Below are 17,876 nucleotides of genomic sequence, written 5' to 3'. Positions count from 1 at the left end.
CTCCAGGATGGAGGTGAATGAGAAGGGAGAGAATTCTCTTGAACGTGGCAGAAATTTGAATTGCTTGGTCCTGCCTCTTGTATGACTATCACCTTTCCAGCATTTTGCTACAGTCTCTGCTATGGAAATAGGTTTTGGGGGAAAACTGAACCTTCCTCTTGAATGCCAGAAGAGTTTCCCAGGTTTGTTTCTTCCTCTGGGCTCTGTCCTTGCCCCTCGTCCTGGCAACGTGTGGCAAACCTGATCAACTGCAAAGAGCATTTCTGCAGCTGGGTCTGCAGCCCACATCCATGTTTTTTGCCAATTCAATGAAAACAAAGATGGGCTGAGACTAGCACCTTGTAGTCTGCCCAGCACTTTGGGAAGTTAGAAACTAGTTGCATTTTTTGATCACACTCTAATATAGGGGCTTTCTTATGCCCTTGTGCTAATTGCATGCAAGTGACCTGGGAGCTGTACTGAATCTCAGTGAGTGAAGGGCATCTGCAGCAGTTTTTTTGGGCTACCAGACTGAAGACTGTGCAAAGACTGGCACGGCCCCTTCTGTTGGGCTTTTTTTACAAGTTTTGATGCTAATATGTCAAAAGTCGTAGAATAACTGCTAACACTTCGCTGCAGTGTCTTTCCTTCCATCTTGATATATCCTGGTTCATAATCCTGAGCTTTCATCGAAGTAGCAGCTCTCTGCAGTTTTCTTTTTTGGTGTAGATGGTAGCTCTATATATATGTGTGTGTGTAATTTATATATACAAATATATAAATAGAAACACAAGCTTTCCCTGCACAGATGCAGTGTTGGATCATGTCTGATAATGACTTGGCTTGACAGTTGTGTGCCAAAAGGATGCTAAACAGGTAACCCTAAAGAGAGGGGCAGCTCTGTCGTCTGGTGGCTGTCCACCTGGGACAGGCTGAGCCAGGGGAGTGCCCTGAAGCACTGAAAGCTGTAAGAATTAAGGCAGCAGAGGATGGTAAGATATGTGAATATGTGTTGACTGCTTTATTTTAAAAACTTCTGTCTCTGCTTTTGTCCTCGTAGAGTGTTTTGGCTTAGAAGACGTGTTCTGGTTACTGGAGGATGCAGAATTACAAGGGGAAGGACTTGGTGGCTGATTCCGATCATAGTGGCCAGTAAATAGGGTCTGAGCGTGGCTGGAGAGACCCAGGGTGAAGCAGTTCCACCTCAAAGTACAAGTGTGCAGTGGTGGGTTGCGTGTATTTTGTTGTTCCTCAGCGTGTCTCTGCCCGCTTCTCTCTGACCCTGAAGCCACCTGCTCCTGGGAGAGAAGTTGATTGAAATTTGGTTGCTGTGCATCCCTCTGCTGCCTTCAGGGTTTTGTTTATTCCAGATGCCACTCATGCCTGCACCGTCCCTAGTTTTGCCTCTCTTTTGCCAGCAGCTCTGGGTTTTGCTTTAGCATGATTTGCACAACTTAAGCCCTTTCCCCGATTATCCTTTCTCTTCATTTCTCATTCGTGCAGGCTGTCCGCTCAAGCGGCTGCTGTCGGCGCACAGTGGAAAAACACCAATCTGTTAGAAACTCACTATAGCATATCAGCAGGAATTCCAGATCTGTTTCGGGGCTGCCTCTTTGTCAGAAGAGCTCAGCCATGTCTTTGTTCGCTCGCTAGCGAGTCGGAGATGCTGCAGGTTTGTTTGGAGCTTTTTCCTCATCTTATTTGCCAGTAACCAGGACAGTAGCCTATTGTTTCACTTGCGGTTTTATCGTGCATTTTTAAGTGATGCAAGGCACAGTATCTTCATGCTGACAAGAACAAGTTAATGCATATCTCTTAGCCAACAGCCTAGGGACTAAAAATTTCTGATGGAGACTGCAAAAAGGGGAAGAGAAAGGAGCTGAATTTCCCACAACAACACAAAACCAAAAACTCAGCCTGTGTGTCTGAGCTGTGGTTCAGAAGGGGGAACTCTTATCTGGTACATTACTCCGCCATGGACAAAGGCTGGTTGATTTTTGTAAATTGCTGCCATGATAATTTAAATCTGGAAGGAATACAGCGTGCAGACAGTCTGGTGGTGACTGGGGACAAACGGCATGTGACCTAAGAGGTGGCGTTCGTCTCCGATTTGAGTAACAAAGAACCAGCCTGTGCCTGTGTATGCCAGTGGGATAAATATCCTAATTTCAGCAGTGGTCCATGTCAGTGCAGCTGCGTGAAAACTGAACTGTCACTGGAGACAAAACTTTGTCTGTCTTTTGTTGTCGTGTTGCGAGATCTGGAGCAATGCCATGAGGGTGAAAATCAGCAGCCCCCTGGGCACCCCTATGGCTGCAAAAGCAGCTGCGGGAACGAGGGCACTGGTCCCTGCACACGCAGAAGAGCAAGTGCCTTTGATCACTAAAAACTGGGGAGGCAGGAGGAAAGAAATGCCATGTTTTCTTGGATCAGCCCCCTGCAGAGGCAAAGAAAAGCCTGCCATACATTAATGGGCCACTTTCATAAATGTGGGAGTCTCACACACGCAGAGTGGCTCAGCCTGTCTGTGCTGATGCAGCTGTCAGCCTGTTTGTGTAGAAAATGCTTTTCTGAAAGCTATGATTATTCTAGACTGTTGAGCAAGTTCTTCTGTGTGAGTGCATTTGAACAACACCGGTGGTACGTGGGGAAGGACTCAAAACTAAGAGGGAGGGGGGCAACAGTTTCGATACCCCCAGGAGGGCGGGCGAGGAGCTCGTGCTGCCCGCATGGCGAGGACACCGATGTTTTGTGAAACACTGGGGTCTCTCCTCAGCCCGTACACGGGGAAGCAGAGGTGTGCAGCTCGTCCTGTGCATGTGTGCTCTGGGGAGATGGCTCTTGGGGCAGTGAGGATGAGAGCAGTGTGAGCTGTGGGGGTGAATGCATTCCTGCCTGTGCGGCTGTGCCCCATGTTGGCCATGCTTAGGTACCCATGGGACATCCTGGAAGGATGCTTCGTAAAAGCCTGACTTTGGCCCTGGGAAAGGCATCTTTCCCTGCCTGTCTTGGGGGCCAGGGGGCCATGGAGAGCACCCCAGCACAGCGCAGGGGTCTGGCTTTGTCCTAAACAGGGCGGGAGCCCCCTCCTGCGGATGGGGGCAGGAGGAAATTGGCAGCAGGCTCTGGGGAAACCCTTTGTTTGCTCACGTTATTAGAAAGGAGAGAGGAAGTAATGGTTTATTGATGCTTCTGTGATTCTCCTGCACTGGGCTATAAAGGAAAAAATTCTGTTTCCTGGCTGATATTCCTGGCTCTAATTGAGCTGTAACTTGTCTCTGCAGGGCAGCTCACCTGCAGGGTGCTGATGGTGCCCCTGGTGCCCTGCCGGCCAGCCTAGCCCGCGATTGTCAAGGGTCACTGCTCCACTCTTCCCCTGCCTCTTGGTGCAGCCAGGCTGATCGTGACAGGCTGTTGATGGAGCGCAGCATTTCTCCGCTGCAGCGTTTTATGTGATTAAACCAGAAATATCTGATAGAGGGGGTGGCAGCCACTCCTTTCTGGGGTGAGATGCTTTGTGAATATGGATCAATACCTCACCAAAATACCCCTCTCTTTTCACAGTACATTAGGCAGAAGGTGGCGTCTTGTCAATGCCTCTTGTCCACAGCCTGCTGGCTGTGCCACCCCACACCGACCACGGAGACCCCTGTGCTCACCCCGTAAGGGTGGGAACGCATGGCCGGTACCTTCCACCACCGTCATCCCTACTGCCTTCTCCGCCTTTTGGGAGATGCTGGCATGGCTGTGCCGCTGATGAGCTGCTAACTGGTGAAGGGTGAACAGCCAGCGTGCTGCAGTGGTTGCTCAGGGCTCTGCCAGCCCCCACCCATGCGGTTACCAGCACAGCTTCAGTAAATCCAGCTGAATTCCAGGGCTTTACTCCGTACGCCTCCTCTGACAGCACTCTGTACAGCAGTGCCCTTTTCATGCGCTCCCCTGCTTCCATGTGAGCCTTAGCTTAGCCTGCCATGAGCAGGGTTTCATCTCTCTATCCTGGAGCGTGGGAAGAGGCAGGATCCCAGTGCAGGGCCCTGCGGGGGCGAGAGCAGGCTGCTGAGCGCCGATCTCGGCTGCCTGAGCACAAAGGCTCTGCTCCCTTACCTTGCTGCTGGTTTGTGACCGCTCTCTTTTGCAGGCTTTAGAGCCGTGCATGGCCAGGATTGCCCACGAGCGTGTGAGCAGGTGTGGGCATGCGCTGCCTGGCCCTGCTGCCCAGGACCTCTGCCTGCCTGCATCCCGGCTGCGAGCATCCTCAGGAGCGGGTGCTGGATGCAGGGAGGATTCCCCTGCCAGTGCTGCAGAGTGACTGGTCTTCCTAAACTGAACGGGGAGAATGGCAAGACATGTGTGTTATCCTGAATTGCTGTGAGCAGGTAATCCCTTGAGTCCCAGAGCAGAGGAGATTGTAGGTGAGACCCTGGCAAACCTGACTTTTGCCCCCTTGCCGCCCATGCTCCTTTTAACTGCAGCGTGCCTTTTTGTCCGTCCTTTTCAAACAAAACAATGTCATTTTGGTTAACCCAAGGAGCATGTGGATTGCTTCTAATCACATGATTTATCCAGGATACTGATTTCTACTTTTTACGTTTATAACTGTAGCACAGGGGATGCCCAGTGCTGGGTGTCCTACAAACCCTGAACATGAAGTGGCCCCTGTGCTGAAGACCCTGCCCCCTGCCCAGCTCGGCTGAGCAAGGGAGACGGAGATGATTTATGAGCACCATCAACCATGTCATAAAGTGCAAGTGGCAAGTTAATGCTGCTTTTTTATTCCAGTCCTTTTGACAGGGCCCTGTTAATAGAGGGTTGGGGAGCGGAAACAAAGGAAAGAGCACAGCAGCTAAAAGCTGGCTGTCACAGCACCCCTGCATTACTGTGAAAATGCTGTGTTTTATCAGAAAAAAGCGCCCTCTCCATAACAAACGGCATCACACAGTGAGCAGCAGCTCCAGCTTGTGGATTCCTGTGGGCTGTGGATGATGTCGATGTGCCCTCTGGAAGCGGGCAGAGATGTTGAGCCGTGCAGTGGATTCAGTGCTCTGTACTGCGATCTTCCCTGGGGAGATGGGGCTGAGAAAGGGTTGAAGGTCGTGTGGGTGAAAGCCTGGTGGGCTGGGGAGGGTGAGGGAAGGCAGCGCTGAGGGGCACATCTGGTGGAGGGAACAGTTTGGAAGGGGATGGTGATGAATCTAGAGGGACTGCAAGCAGGGGACCAGGGAGCGTGCCAGTGTTTGGAGGATGTAGCAGGAGCGGTGTTGAATTTTGGGGTAGGAGCGGCACAAGGTGGGTGGGCTGTGCAGAGGGCAGAAGTCTCTGGCACTTGGAGCAGCGCTGGCATTCCCTTGGGAGCAGCAGTGCTGGAGGCTTCTGCACTGTTCCTCTTTCCCAGAGAAAGCATGCAGCTTGCCATAATTTTATCTTCTCAGAAAATGAGATGCGTTCTCTGAAATAACTTGCCTTGCCTTCCAACGCTCCTTTAAATATATTCCAATGCTCTTTGCTCCGTTTCCTTACTTAGATCTGTAGTTAGCGGTGGTGAAAGGCTCCCTAGGCCATATGGGGCTGCTTGGAGGCTTCATCCCAAAGTTGGGTTCTGAGTGTTGGTTTTGTCTGTGGATAACTGGCTAGCTGTAAAAGTTCACATAGACATAGTCCAGCTGGCTGGACAAAAATGCACATCGCTCTCAGCTTATCTGAAGTAAAGCAAGAATATACTATCCTTGGCTGTTCTGATCAGTAACAGGAAGATCGTGGTGGGAAAAGAATGTTGCAGGTGGGAACAGATAACTACAGAAGAGAAACTAGGGGCGGGCTTGGTATTTAGGCAGCTAACCAATAATGAGCTTAACTTTTGTAATATGTATGGGCTAATTATAGCAAGGCATAAAAGGTGACTGTAAGGTACAATAAATGAAGTCTGCTGATCACTCATATTGAGTGACTGTGTCTTCCCTCCGTCGCAACATTTGCCTTTGATCTGATACTTTAACAAATCTGGTAGATGTATTTTCACGTAGCTGGTTTTATTGTTAAAGTTTTCCCCGCTTGCTTTCTTCCCTCTCTCTCTTTCTTGAGAAAACAAACCACCAAAAACCACCCTCCTAAATTTTTTAAGGCGAGTAGTATTGCAGAGGGGGCCTCTCATCCCCACCTTGTTTGCAGGTGTTTATTTTTTCCCCACAGTCTGTGGTAGCTGTTAATTCACATTTGGTTTAGTAATTAATCAGGATATAAATAATACATAGCATGTTATCAGAAAACTGCATGCCAGTGCTATGGAGGCAGGCACTTTCAGCCCCGGTGGGGAGGGCTTGCCGCCTTCTGCTCTGCAGCCCCCTAAGGCCAATTAAGGTGCATCCTTGATGAGATTCCAGCCGCTTCTTGGCTGCATAAATGGTTGCTCTGATGCAGGGAAGGGGGGTGCAAAGCAAGTGAAGATGAAGGGGGTTTTAGTGTTCAAACAGCTGCAAATGAGTGCTGGGGGCCAAGCACTCCCCTGCGTGCGTGGGCTGAGGCTGCCCGTGGTGGTACCCGGTGGATGGTGCAGGCGCCAGCAGCAGCTTGTGGGAGGCTTAACGGGGCTCTGCTGGACCCAGGGGAAGGCTCAGTAGCGTGTCCTTTGCCTTCAACCGTAGTCCTGTAAAGGTATTTTCTTCTGAAGGATGTCCTTCATCACTGGGATGTCCTGAGGCGTGGCAACATGCTTTACCTTCCCGTGCCCCTTCACTACAGCTCTCCCAGCCTCTTGCGTAAGCCCAGGCAATGACATCTTTTGGTATTTCTTGTTTCAAGGCTGGTGTTTATTTCAGCTGCAGTAACGAGTGCTAAACTGGCTGGCAGGAGTAATAAATGTTGCTATGACAGTTTGGGTGGAGATTTGGAAAAGGCAATTCAAGTTGCAAAATCAGTATAAGAACCAGCAAGAAAAAAGCGAGCAAAAATGCAAACCCAGAGCCAGTGGACTCTGAAGGACACCAGATTTCGACTCTGTAACATTCACAGCTATGTATTTGCTCCATAGCAGGGCAGCAAGAGCAGAAACGGTTGAGTTTGGGGTAAGTTGGGCTTTGCAGTGGGGTCTCAAAAACTGCGTGCAGCAGGCTGAATAGTCAAGGCTGCTGCATGGCCCTGAAGCTCTGTCCCTGGTCTTTCTGTAGGGATTGTTGGACTTCAGTGCTTGTAACAGGGACTTTCGTCTCCACCCGTAAACCTTGAATGGCCAGACTCAGTGTGAAGCATGACTTCAAATATGTTTTCCCTGGAGGAAGGAGGGAAAAGTGAGATGTTGCTGAGATGGGGTTCTGGCTCTGGGAGCTGTTTGTTGGCCATTCGGCGTGTGCGGTGCCTGCTCTGGGGGTTTCCCATATTGTGGTCTCTCCTGCCATAAGCTCTGGTGCAAAAGAACCTCAGCTGGAGTGCTGCAATATCATGTGGGATGTTGTGTTTCTAAGGTGCTGGAGCAAGATGTGGTTCTCCAGTCCATTGACCGTGCCATCGAGGCTGTGCACAACGCGGCCATGAAGAATGGGGGCAAGTACAACCTGGAGCAGAGAGATGTCCTCCAGTAAGTACAACAGATGTCTGGGAGAGCTGGTGGATGGAGGGTGGTCATTGTGTGATGCTTACATCTTTTCTGTTCTTGGGGGTCAAGTTAGACATCGTTGATTTGAGTCCCTGCGCTGCAAAGTGCTGATGCACCAAGAGGGCTTCCCAGCACTTGAGCCGGTAGCCAGAGCTGCTCCTGTCAACCGCGTCCAGCAAAGCAGCGCTTTGGTCTTGCCCCTCTATCCCTGTGTGTGTAAAGAAGAGAAGACTCCCAGCTGCATTGTAGGCTTGGATGAGAAATCAAACCCCTTCCAGATGCATTTTATCCTCTCTACCAGCCAGGAATTGTAGAGGTGGTTGGCATGTGGCACAGGGTCCTTAATATGTTCTCAAATAATTGCTTGCGAGGAGAAATTTTTGTTTTTCTCTGACACCTCGCGCTGCACTGAAGCACGCTGGTTTAATCTCAGTTGAACAGCGATTCTAAAGTGCAGGCAATTTCTGAAGCTTGCGATGCAATATGTGACTCTCCCCCGAGGAAGAGGCATTTTTCTCCAGCGAACTGATGAATAAATCATGGACTCTTACGGAGCCTCTTCCTTCCTCCCCCAGAAGTGCTTCCTTAGTTGTTAATGAAACATGGAGTTGGAGTTAATGAAACATTCAGAATAATGTAACCCGTTCTGGTGTATATATAGCCCAAATGCAATAAATCATTAAAAAATACGGTATTAAAAAAAAAAAAAAAAAGTTGCAGCATGGTTGCTCCCTTCCTTTATTTAGCTCTGCTGTTTCTGATGTCGTTCTCTTTCAGAAAACTGATCCATCACCGGAAGGAGACGGTCTCACGCAAAGGTCACTCTCCCACCCCGCAGGGGATGGTTATGACACAGTCCTCCAGCGATCACCATCTGGATGTGGCACGGCAGCCCAACGGGGTGTGCCGGACAGGGTACGAGCGACACCACAGTCTTCCGAACACTGAGTTTGAGGATGAGGATGAAGGTCTTTATCAGGTAACAGTGGCTCGACACTTTCTAGGTTCCTCCTGTTCAATAAAATGCCTTTGCAGCTGAAGTCACAAATCAAACGTTTGTGCTGCTTACCTGGGATCACTGCAGTGTAAATTGATGCTGTCTCTTCTCTATGTAAGAAGTCTGGAACAGTCCTTCCATTTACACTTGTGATGCTTTTTGGGATCCTTGAGGGTCCATGGTTTTATGGTGACGTGCGAGATCCACTCGTATGTTGTGTGACTATCTCTTGACAACTTTCTAGAAGAGTTGCGAGTTCCCCAGAGAATACTGGGAAAAGCAGTTTTGACGCGAGCAGCAGAACTTCTGAGTGCTCAGCACTGCTTTGTTACATCTGCACAACCAGGTCTTTGGTCCTTAAGAATTTTATCTGCTTGGCTGCCTATTTTTACTACTTAAAACATAATAACATCCAAAGGTCCTGCTTTGTCTGAATGTTGCTTGTCATGATGAATTAAAGGTAAATTGCAGGAAATATGATTTAAAGCAGAGTTGTTGGTTTGTTTTTTTTTTTATCTTGGTGGCACAGTTCCAAGGTTACTGTGTGGTGCCAGAGAGACTTCCAAGAAGTAGCTCAGGGTGGATGCAGCAGTTGTTGGGGATGGATGATGTGGCTGATTACACTATGTAGGTATAGCTGGATGTTGGGGCTAAAGGCACCGTGCAAGGCTGAGCGTGGAGATTTTTTTTTTTCCCTCCTACAGATGAACATGTGCACTGTAGTTTTTCTTCATCTGTCTGGGATAAGTGTCCGGAGGCAGGCAGTGTTTATAAGGTACTGATACACTGTCATGCCTAGCAGATGAGGCTTGTTTTACACTTGAAGAACTGCGAGTCTGAGAGATGAAAGGTAGCTCTGGCTCATGCAGAACACAGCAATTCCTTCAAACCCCATTTTTCTCCTTGGTATTCATTTTCTGGGCAGCCGAATCAGCTCCATTCTCAAGCCTGTGCATTATGGGCTAGGCAAATGGAGCACCTTACAGCCCATTCTGCCTGCCAGTTCCCTGTCTTTATCTGGTCTGTGGTTTGGTCTCTTTCCAAAAAGGAGTAAGACAGATTCCTTGGCTGACAAAGAACTGTTTCTGTCTGGGTGGCATTGAGGATGCAGTCGAAGGGCTTCCAGCCTAGCCCTGTGCTGAAAGGGCTCCTTGAGATTTTAACAGCTCAGTTGGGGGATTTCCTGTGTGCTTTGAAAGTACGAAACGGAGGAAGCAGGATTGCTTTCTTCCACTGGTTGTGCAGCTGCCTAAGAGGAACCTTGCTGAAATCCTAACTTTCTCACTAACTCCAGAGAAGCAGAGGTCTTGGGATGTACTTTTCACTGCTTGGGATTTTTGGGTGTGTTCTTGTTTGCATCTGGAAACTTAAGCAAAATTTGAGGTGCAAATTTCCTGTCGGTGGCTTTGCTCGCAGGGCTGAACTGGCCGGAGTTCTTGGTGATGACACCTGCGCTAAGCCTCTCCTCAGCTCCTCCATTCTTAGCACAAGGTGGGAAGCTGGAGCAGTTACATGCCAGCTTGCCCGAGGAGGAGGTTGGGCTCTCAGCATGTTTTAGTCAGTCTGCTGCTTTTGTGCATGCTCAGTGGGTTTGTGATGCTCATCTTCAGAACCCTTTGCTTCAGACCAGTGTGTCTGGCTTGGCACAGTTTGCCTAGAGGAGGTGGTGGGTGGGGGATTGTTGGTTTATTTTTTTCGTCTTGTTTTTTTTTTTTTGTTTGTTTGTTTAAAAGTTCCTACTATAATAGCGTTATTCCCAGGAGTTGAAGGAGCGGTGGTGCTCTCTGCCTGGCCAGCTGGGAAGGGGATAGAGTGCTGTGACTGAGTCAGCTCACAGGCAGCACAGCCTCTGCTAGCAGTCCCTACAGAATGCAAAAGGAAAGGAAGCACGTGTGTAAAAATCCATCGATCTGAGGCAGTTCACAGCCCTCTTGTAGAGGCCTGGAGAAAGGGAGGCTTTTAACACATGTCCAGGTGCTTCTCTCTGGACCCTTGGTAAGATCCCACCTCTTCTCCCCTCTGTCCAGGAGGGATCCGAGCTGCAGGGAGTCCTCCATGGTCACCTTCCCCATGGCAGCTGGACAGAGGGTGTTTTCTCCCCTTTCCTTCCTTTCTCTTGGAGGGTTTTGGTGTTGTACATCCTTCTCTTGGCCCCACGCAGCAGCTGAGGTGTGGGGCAGAGGCAAAAGTTGTCCATTGATTACCTCTCGCAACTCCTGACCATGCCAGAGGCTCACAGCTTGGGCACGCACCAGCACAGGGAAATTCATGTGATGCCTCACGTTCTCATCACAGCTCTTGGACTGTTGCGCGTGGCCATCTAAATGAGGCTGGCAGGGCTCTGAGCTAACATTAGCTGTACATCTATTAATTTAAGCACTAGCCTGTAATAGCTGTGTTAAACTTGCATGGTAAATTTGGAAGGGCTAATGAAGCCATGGAAATACTCTGGAATGACCCAGCCCTAGCTATATCTCCAAATAATGTCATGTGTCGGCTCTAAGCTCTGAGCCTGCCTGTCTGCTAAATCCCACTGCTTCGGGAATCGTGGCCGTGCCGTGCCAAGCGGCCCCGACTCGTGCTGTTAGCTCCCTCGCTTTGCAGGGAGGGCTCTGCTTTTAGCACAGCTGAGCTTTCCGAATTTGGGACCAGCCTTCCAACCATGCAATGCTGAGACCCCTCCTGATCTGCTTGGCCTCTCAGCTGTGCAGTCTCTTTTTGGACCAACATGGATCATTTTTGAAGCTGTATGGAAGTATCATATAGCTTTTTAACCAGAGAACAATGTGGGATGGATTGACAAGGGCAGAAGAGCTCAGACTGGGTGTCTGCAGCAGTATCTCGGACTAGTCCACCAGCTGAAGGCACTTGTAAAGAAGCGACTTGCACAGTTTCTTCTTTATGTCAAAACGGCACAGTAAAAGGATGGATGTATTAGGTGTTGGGTGGGAGAAAGGGACCGAGAGATCCCTTTCTAAAAGCGTTTGTAAGCCGTGCAAACTGCTGTCTTCACTTGTCTGGTAGGGTCCAGACATGAGCTGTGAGCCCCATATTAACATTTGAGGTGGTCCCTGAAAGTGTGTCTTGTTTACAGGAATATCTTTGCTCCCATTTCAAAGGAGGCTTCTGCCCTTCCTGGATCCATTCTCCTTGTTCCAAGCTATTTAAGACAGAGACCTTTCAGGGGCCTGTCTCATTTTTTTGCTGCAGGGACTGGCAGTGCTGTGTGTCCTGTGTGGTGTTATAGGGCTGTTCAGCACTGGCAGGTCACAGAAAAACTTCTTTTCCTGTGCTGAACAAACATGGAAAATTGTCACTGTGTGATGGCCTAAATGTCACTGTATATTTCAGCTGGCTTTAGCCTGGGCTACCTGGGACATTCAGGCCATCGCCTCCTTTCCCTTTCAATGCAGCCCTTTGGGGTTTTGCTGCAGGCAGTAATATCCCATAAAAACAGTCATGCTTCAGGCAGCAGGCTCTGAATCACAGAATTCCTAAGGGACCACAAATCGAGTCTCCTGGCCCTGAGCCGCTGGGATGTGAGGATCAGAGTACTGATGCAATGTGCTCCCACCTAGCCTGGCTGCTGCGTTCAGCGGTGTCCTACTGATCGGGGGTGAACCCTGAGGTTACACCTCACCGGAGTGATTCTGGGTGAAAGCTATGTTAGTGGTCATGGTGTTTGGATATGGCAGGAAAAGATGAGTGTAGGAATCTGGATCTGGGGCTCGTACGCTGCTGGCTCAGCATTCGTAGCAGAGGAGAATTACAGGAGACCCCAGAGGCAGAGAGTTAATGCAACTCCCTGGCAAAAGCTTTTCCCAGTGGGTCTTGCTATAGGTAGCGTAGGATTGCACAGAGGGTCTAGCCCTATTTTCTCCCTGCATGAGCAGAAATAGCTCTGAAAGCATGGAAAAGGCATTTACTTGTCTCCAGTCCTTGGCTTTGTCGTTCTGCAAGGGTATTTGTAGCTGATGTAATGGATCTCTCCAGAAGAGTGTCTAAATACACACCCTGTTTGCAGCCTCTGTGGAGCTGTTGAGAGTAATGTGGAGACACAGCGAGTGTGTGGGATTGCATTTGGAATAAAGGAGGAGTAAATGCTTGACAGGTCTACACGACGTGTGTGCTGTGTGCTGCTGAAGACAGCAATTAAACAAGGGCTGCTTTGCCTGTCACGGGGAGGGGATGAAGCCGGCTTGAGTCCTGCTTTGTTCTTCTAGGAAGCTGCCTATTAATATCTGTCCTCCTGAGAAAACTTCCCTGAATGATGAAAGAGATGTAAGGACAAATTTACACACGCACGCAAGAAAGAAGGTTTCATAACGGAGAATGTCTTCATTGTCAACCTCCTTTGATTGCTCTGAAATCTTTCCTTATAGATCCCACCACAGCCCCAGCGTGCTGCTCCTGTCACCCCCCCCACCTCCAGAGAAACGCAAGAACGCACAGATTGCTGCTCCTGTTAAAAGTAAGGACAAACCGCTTTCCAGATCTCGGGCACGAAACAGACACTGGGCGATGTAACAGTCATGGTTTCCAGATGCTCATGCTTTGTGCTTAGAAGATCATCCTTATATATCCTAAATTCCTATGGGTTTTATAGCCTTATAAATATATATATATTCTACATTCCTGTAGGTTTTATGTCTTTTATATATATATATATACACACACATAAAAAACCCCATAAATCCTAAATTAGTATAGGTTTTAATGCTAATGGTCATGAGCTGGTGGCCAGTACTCCTTCAAGCCCTCTCTGATCTGGGAGTCTGGGCAGCCTGGCACCTGTGGATGGGTGCCAGGTACAGCATCCTCCCGGTCCTCGGGTGCTGGTGGCTTTGGGAAATGTGGTGCTCTCTGAGGAGCAAACTCCCTGCCTGCCTGCGTGGGTAGTCTGGCCGGTGCACAGCTGCAGTGATTTTAAGATCCTTGTGGGTGTTTTTCTCCCACAGACACCACGGCCATCTCCCAGCAAGGCAGAGGGAGCCTGCCCAGCAGCGCAGAATGTGGTAGCTGATCACGGGGAGCTCACTGGTAGCACTTTTAGGACAGGCTCAAGTCTTGCTTTTGGCTCCCAGTCTGTCAGGCACTAGAAAGAATTGTGCAGTGCTCAGATGGGATTTCCTTCAGACCACTGGCGGGTGCCTGTAAGGAGCAGTAATAATACCAGGGGCGCAGCTGCCCAAGTGCTGCCCGCAGGGAGGGCAGCAGGTGATCAGGAGCACTTCAAAGCAGGACCATGGGGCTGGGGCAGGAGCTTCTCCATCTCCAGTGCGGTTGGGCTGGCAGAGGCAGTGCTCATCCTGCTGAGTTGCTGTTAGCTTGCCCAAGTGTTCTCCTGTGTTGTGATGGCCATACCATTAGTGACACGCAGCCCATCTCCAGCCTGCTCACATCCCCTTGTGAGGAGCAGGGCAGAGCTGTTGACTTGCAGGTAGTTAATTGGAACCTGGGGCTGGCTGGCTTAATGGTGTTTAATGGTACTGAGCCATTTTTCAGTGTGGTAATGGGAGTTTGCAAAGGTTAGTTTCCTTCGACTCATTATCTTGATTTAATGAAGCATGGTGGGAGCTATGATTCATGAATGCTCCTCTGTGAGGAGGAGGAGGAGGAGGAAAAAAGAGGGATGCTGAACCCCTGTGGGAAGGAAACTAGTACTAGCTCAGCCTTGGGGTGGAGTGGTGGATGGAGTAGTGGAGGGCTCCCAGGACCAACAGGGCAGGAAGGGTTGGAGTTGCCTGCAGAGGTGCAGTAAAGGTGATATATGTGTCTGTCCCACTGGTCTTTCCTTCGGCGTGGGTGAAAGGGCATTTCCTGAGAGCTGGGGTCCCCATGGGGTGTGCGCCTTCTCTTCCAGCGCTGACATCAGCTGCTCTCGTGAAGCTCTAATGAAGGTAACCCAGTGTTTGCCCAAGTAAATGTTTTCATAGTTGGGAAAGAACTCGGGTGTGTAGCTGCCCCCTAGAAACTACTGGTTAAGGTTTCCCAAAACTCTATTTTAGGCCAGGTTAAAGGAAAGAGAAATCTTGACATCTCTTTGCTTGTAGTGGATTTTTTTCCTTGGAAGGTGGGACAGCTACCACTGCTAGAGCTAGTCAAAACTAGAGGGGGCGGGGGAGGAGAAATACAGTAGAGCAGATATCGTGGAGGCTTGTGAGAGTGGTGGATGCTAGCAGGGCTGCAGGGCTCGTGATCAAATGGTAGAGAGTGCTGAAAGGAAGCGACTAGAGGTGTTGTCAGCCAAATGTTTCCTTCACTGTCGATGCTAACCGTGGTGTGCGGTCGGTGAGGTGCGTGCAAGGAGGCGGTGCAGGCTGGTGTGCGAAGCCTTTGGTGTCTTGCAGTTCTCGGGCACCGTCATCCAAAAGTGAGGGCTTAGATTCTGAACGCAGAAAAAGGGCCTTGCTAAGCCAGGGGGAGAAGACTTTTCTGTCCCTTAGTCCTGTCCCTCTCTCCCTCCCTTCCCCTGCATAAAACACTAAGCCCTTTGAAGGGTATTCATCTCAATAGAGTAGTTTTTCCCTTTCTAAAGAGGTGATTGTGCGGGAACGCTCCAGAGAGAACTGGTACAATTTTGCTTTGAGATAAGCCAGGCAGGAAGAGGAGTTAAACTGCTCTGGTCGCATGCACAATGAGCCTTTTAATGGACTGCGCTGTAGCAATTTGTTTGTTCTTTTTTCCTTTGATGCTGTTGCTAAGGCATTTTTAATTGTTCCCTTTCAGATGCTGTTGAAATTATCCCTGGGTCAGCTTCTAGTGCCTCCTCTATAAGCACGACATCCCTGGATACCTTGTACACTGCTGGTTCTGCATCAAAGACCACTCTCCCGACGGCCACCTCCAGTCCTGCCAACACCCCACCCCCTGTCCCAAGCCGGAGCGTCCACACCACGATAACGCGCAATTTGGATGCCGGCTCTGTGGGCCACTCCCGCTACGGGACTTCCCCCAAGGATGGGGCCAGCAAATCGCCCCAGACCAAGAGGGCTGCCCCGGCACCACCAGCTGAGGGGGGGACCCAGAGGTCCCACACTGTGGATGGTGAGAAGACTTCTCAGGTGAAGAAAGGTGCCCCAGCCCCCACTACAAGTCTGGATGCCTTCAACTCCCTCTGCCTGGAGGATAAGAAGGTGGCCGCCGTGGAGCCAGTGCCACCAGAAGCCAGTGCTCTGGTGGCGTCTGTGCCCAAGACGATAGGTGCCGAACTGATCGAGCTGGTGCGCAGGAACACCCACCTCAGCTACGAGCTGTCCCGCGTGGCCATCGGGGTGGTCATCGGCCATATTCAGACCTCCGTCCCGGCAACCAGCAGCATCATGGAGCAGATTCTCATCTCCGTGGTGGAGAGTAAGGTAATGTGGTGCTGGGCCAGGGGGGCTGCTGCAGACCACCTCCTAGCCTTGGGCAGGAGGTGTTCCAAGCTCAGTGAGCGCTCCTAACATTTGGTGTGGGAAGTGCAGTGAGATTGTAAAGGAAAGGGGAGAGGTGCAAGGTGGGGGTAGATATCTCACCAAGGGAACCAGGGGTTTGAACCAGAGTCAGAGTACTGGAAGCAGGGATGTGGGAAGCAGGTGAGTTTATTCCCCAAATGAACTGCTGATGTACAACATAACCTTGAACTTGGAGCTGGGGGTGAGAGGGGAAACCAGCTGAGAGGGCCCTTGGTGCTGGAAAGCACTGGTGGACTGCGGCAAAGGGGTGGGTGTCTCGGATAAGACTGTGGTTTGGGGAGAGGGAGGTGGGATGGACGGCAGCGCATTGTAGTGCATGAGCGCATCAAGTGGGAGATGACAACCTTCCAGGTCTCCGGGACAGTGCGGGTGACGAAGCAGCGGTGGGAATGGGTGCAGCAGGACTTGAGGCACACTGAGAAAGCTCTGGTATGAGTTGTTGACCGCTGATTGTGAAAGCTCAGAGAGTCATTGTGGCAGCATAAAGTCAGAGAAAGAAATGAATAGTGACTTTTTAAAGAGGTGTTTTGTTATGAACATGGCAAACAGAAGCTCAGGAAACTGGAACTTCCACAATAAGTGCTTCTGTGTAGAAGCCTTTTATAAAATAATACATTGCATAAGATTTTCTTCTATGGTGCTGCATGTCATCTGTGTAGATTCAGCATGCCTATGCGTACTGTAAATCTGCACAGATTCTTGTGTCTCTTGGTGGTGGAGCACCCAAAACTTCCTTACGCCTGGCCTGGTCTTTAATCAAAGTGATGAAAACTAGTTTTCCATAGATGCAAACCTCTATTCTGTAAGAGATGCCTCAGCCCTGTTTTGTTATTGTTTTTAAAAGACCACAGAAGATTATTTTTTCAGCCACTGGAGGAAAAGCGTTATCTTGAGCTTGTTCTAAGTAAACCTTATGCCAAAAAGATCATGTATGCCTGCTTCCTCTGCTGCGGACGTGCAAGGAGGGAAATGAAATGATGTTTTTTGCAGCAGTCATTGAAATAGCAAAGTGCATCTGGGCAGCCCTCTGCTTAAGTTGGAGGGATAATAAATTTCAGCTCCCACTTGCTAAATACAACCCTGAGAAGTACACTTCATACAAACATCTAAGATTGGAGTTCCATTGCTAATGGCAAGATTATAATGAACTGTTCAGAGGCATTTGAATATGGAAAACTAATGGCATTCAAATTTTAGATCAAATTATAATCTGTTAACTGTCTGCACTGAATAGAGGGTCCTATAAGCAATCATCAAGGCTCAGTTTGTGGCCATAACCCAATGGTTAATTGCTTCCTACTTCAATAACAATACCGTGTCAATGTACGCTCTACATTCAGCAAAAAAATATAGCTGTTTCAAGCAAATATTCTGGCTCTGACTTGCACGTGAAGTTGTTTTCTGTTATTTGGACCTTGGACAAGATTTGAATACTATTTTTATCTTTAATACCTGTTCTTGGGATACAATAAGCTTAATTTCACAGCAGTCATTTAGTGCCAGGTTTCTGCAGAGGGGATTTGAAAACCTCGGATTCATGCCCATTGCTGCAGACCAGCCTGAAAAAGATGGGAAGAAATTCTGGTGCTGGTGCAGGGACAGGTATGGATCTAGTTGTAACTGATACGGTGCCTGTCATCTAGGACATCTGCGGGACTTTAAAAAAAGCCCGGTACTGTATGGAGACACAGCAGAAAGTCCTGTCCCATCTTGTTAGTACCTCATCACACCTCTCCTGAGGGATACTGCTTTCAGAAGGGGAGCCTGGGTGGGCTTGCGCAGTGCTCAGGTGTAGGTGTTGTGGTGTAGCGTGTGTTCTTCCTCAAGGTCCCGCACAGAAGATGCAGCTCTGCTGACA

The 17,876-nt window shown here is 49.5% G+C and overlaps 1 protein-coding gene across 1 annotated transcript in view; it reads left to right on the top strand.

Annotated features, from left to right (window-relative positions):
* The window catches only part of NCKIPSD (NCK interacting protein with SH3 domain), a 53,046-nt gene that overhangs the window by 15,559 nt on the left and 19,611 nt on the right, over positions 1-17,876 (top strand). The window contains 5 exon segments of the mRNA XM_040589988.1: positions 7,434-7,546; positions 8,342-8,543; positions 12,944-12,979; positions 12,981-13,032; positions 15,291-15,919. Of these exon segments, the coding sequence (XP_040445922.1) occupies positions 7,434-7,546; positions 8,342-8,543; positions 12,944-12,979; positions 12,981-13,032; positions 15,291-15,919 (1,032 nt within the window).

This window comes from Falco naumanni, chromosome 4 (genome assembly GCF_017639655.2).
Source record: "Falco naumanni isolate bFalNau1 chromosome 4, bFalNau1.pat, whole genome shotgun sequence".
NCBI lineage: Eukaryota > Metazoa > Chordata > Aves > Falconiformes > Falconidae > Falco > Falco naumanni.
The sequence above is the reverse complement of the archived record's forward strand: the minus strand, read 5'-3'. Positions and strand labels throughout refer to the sequence as shown.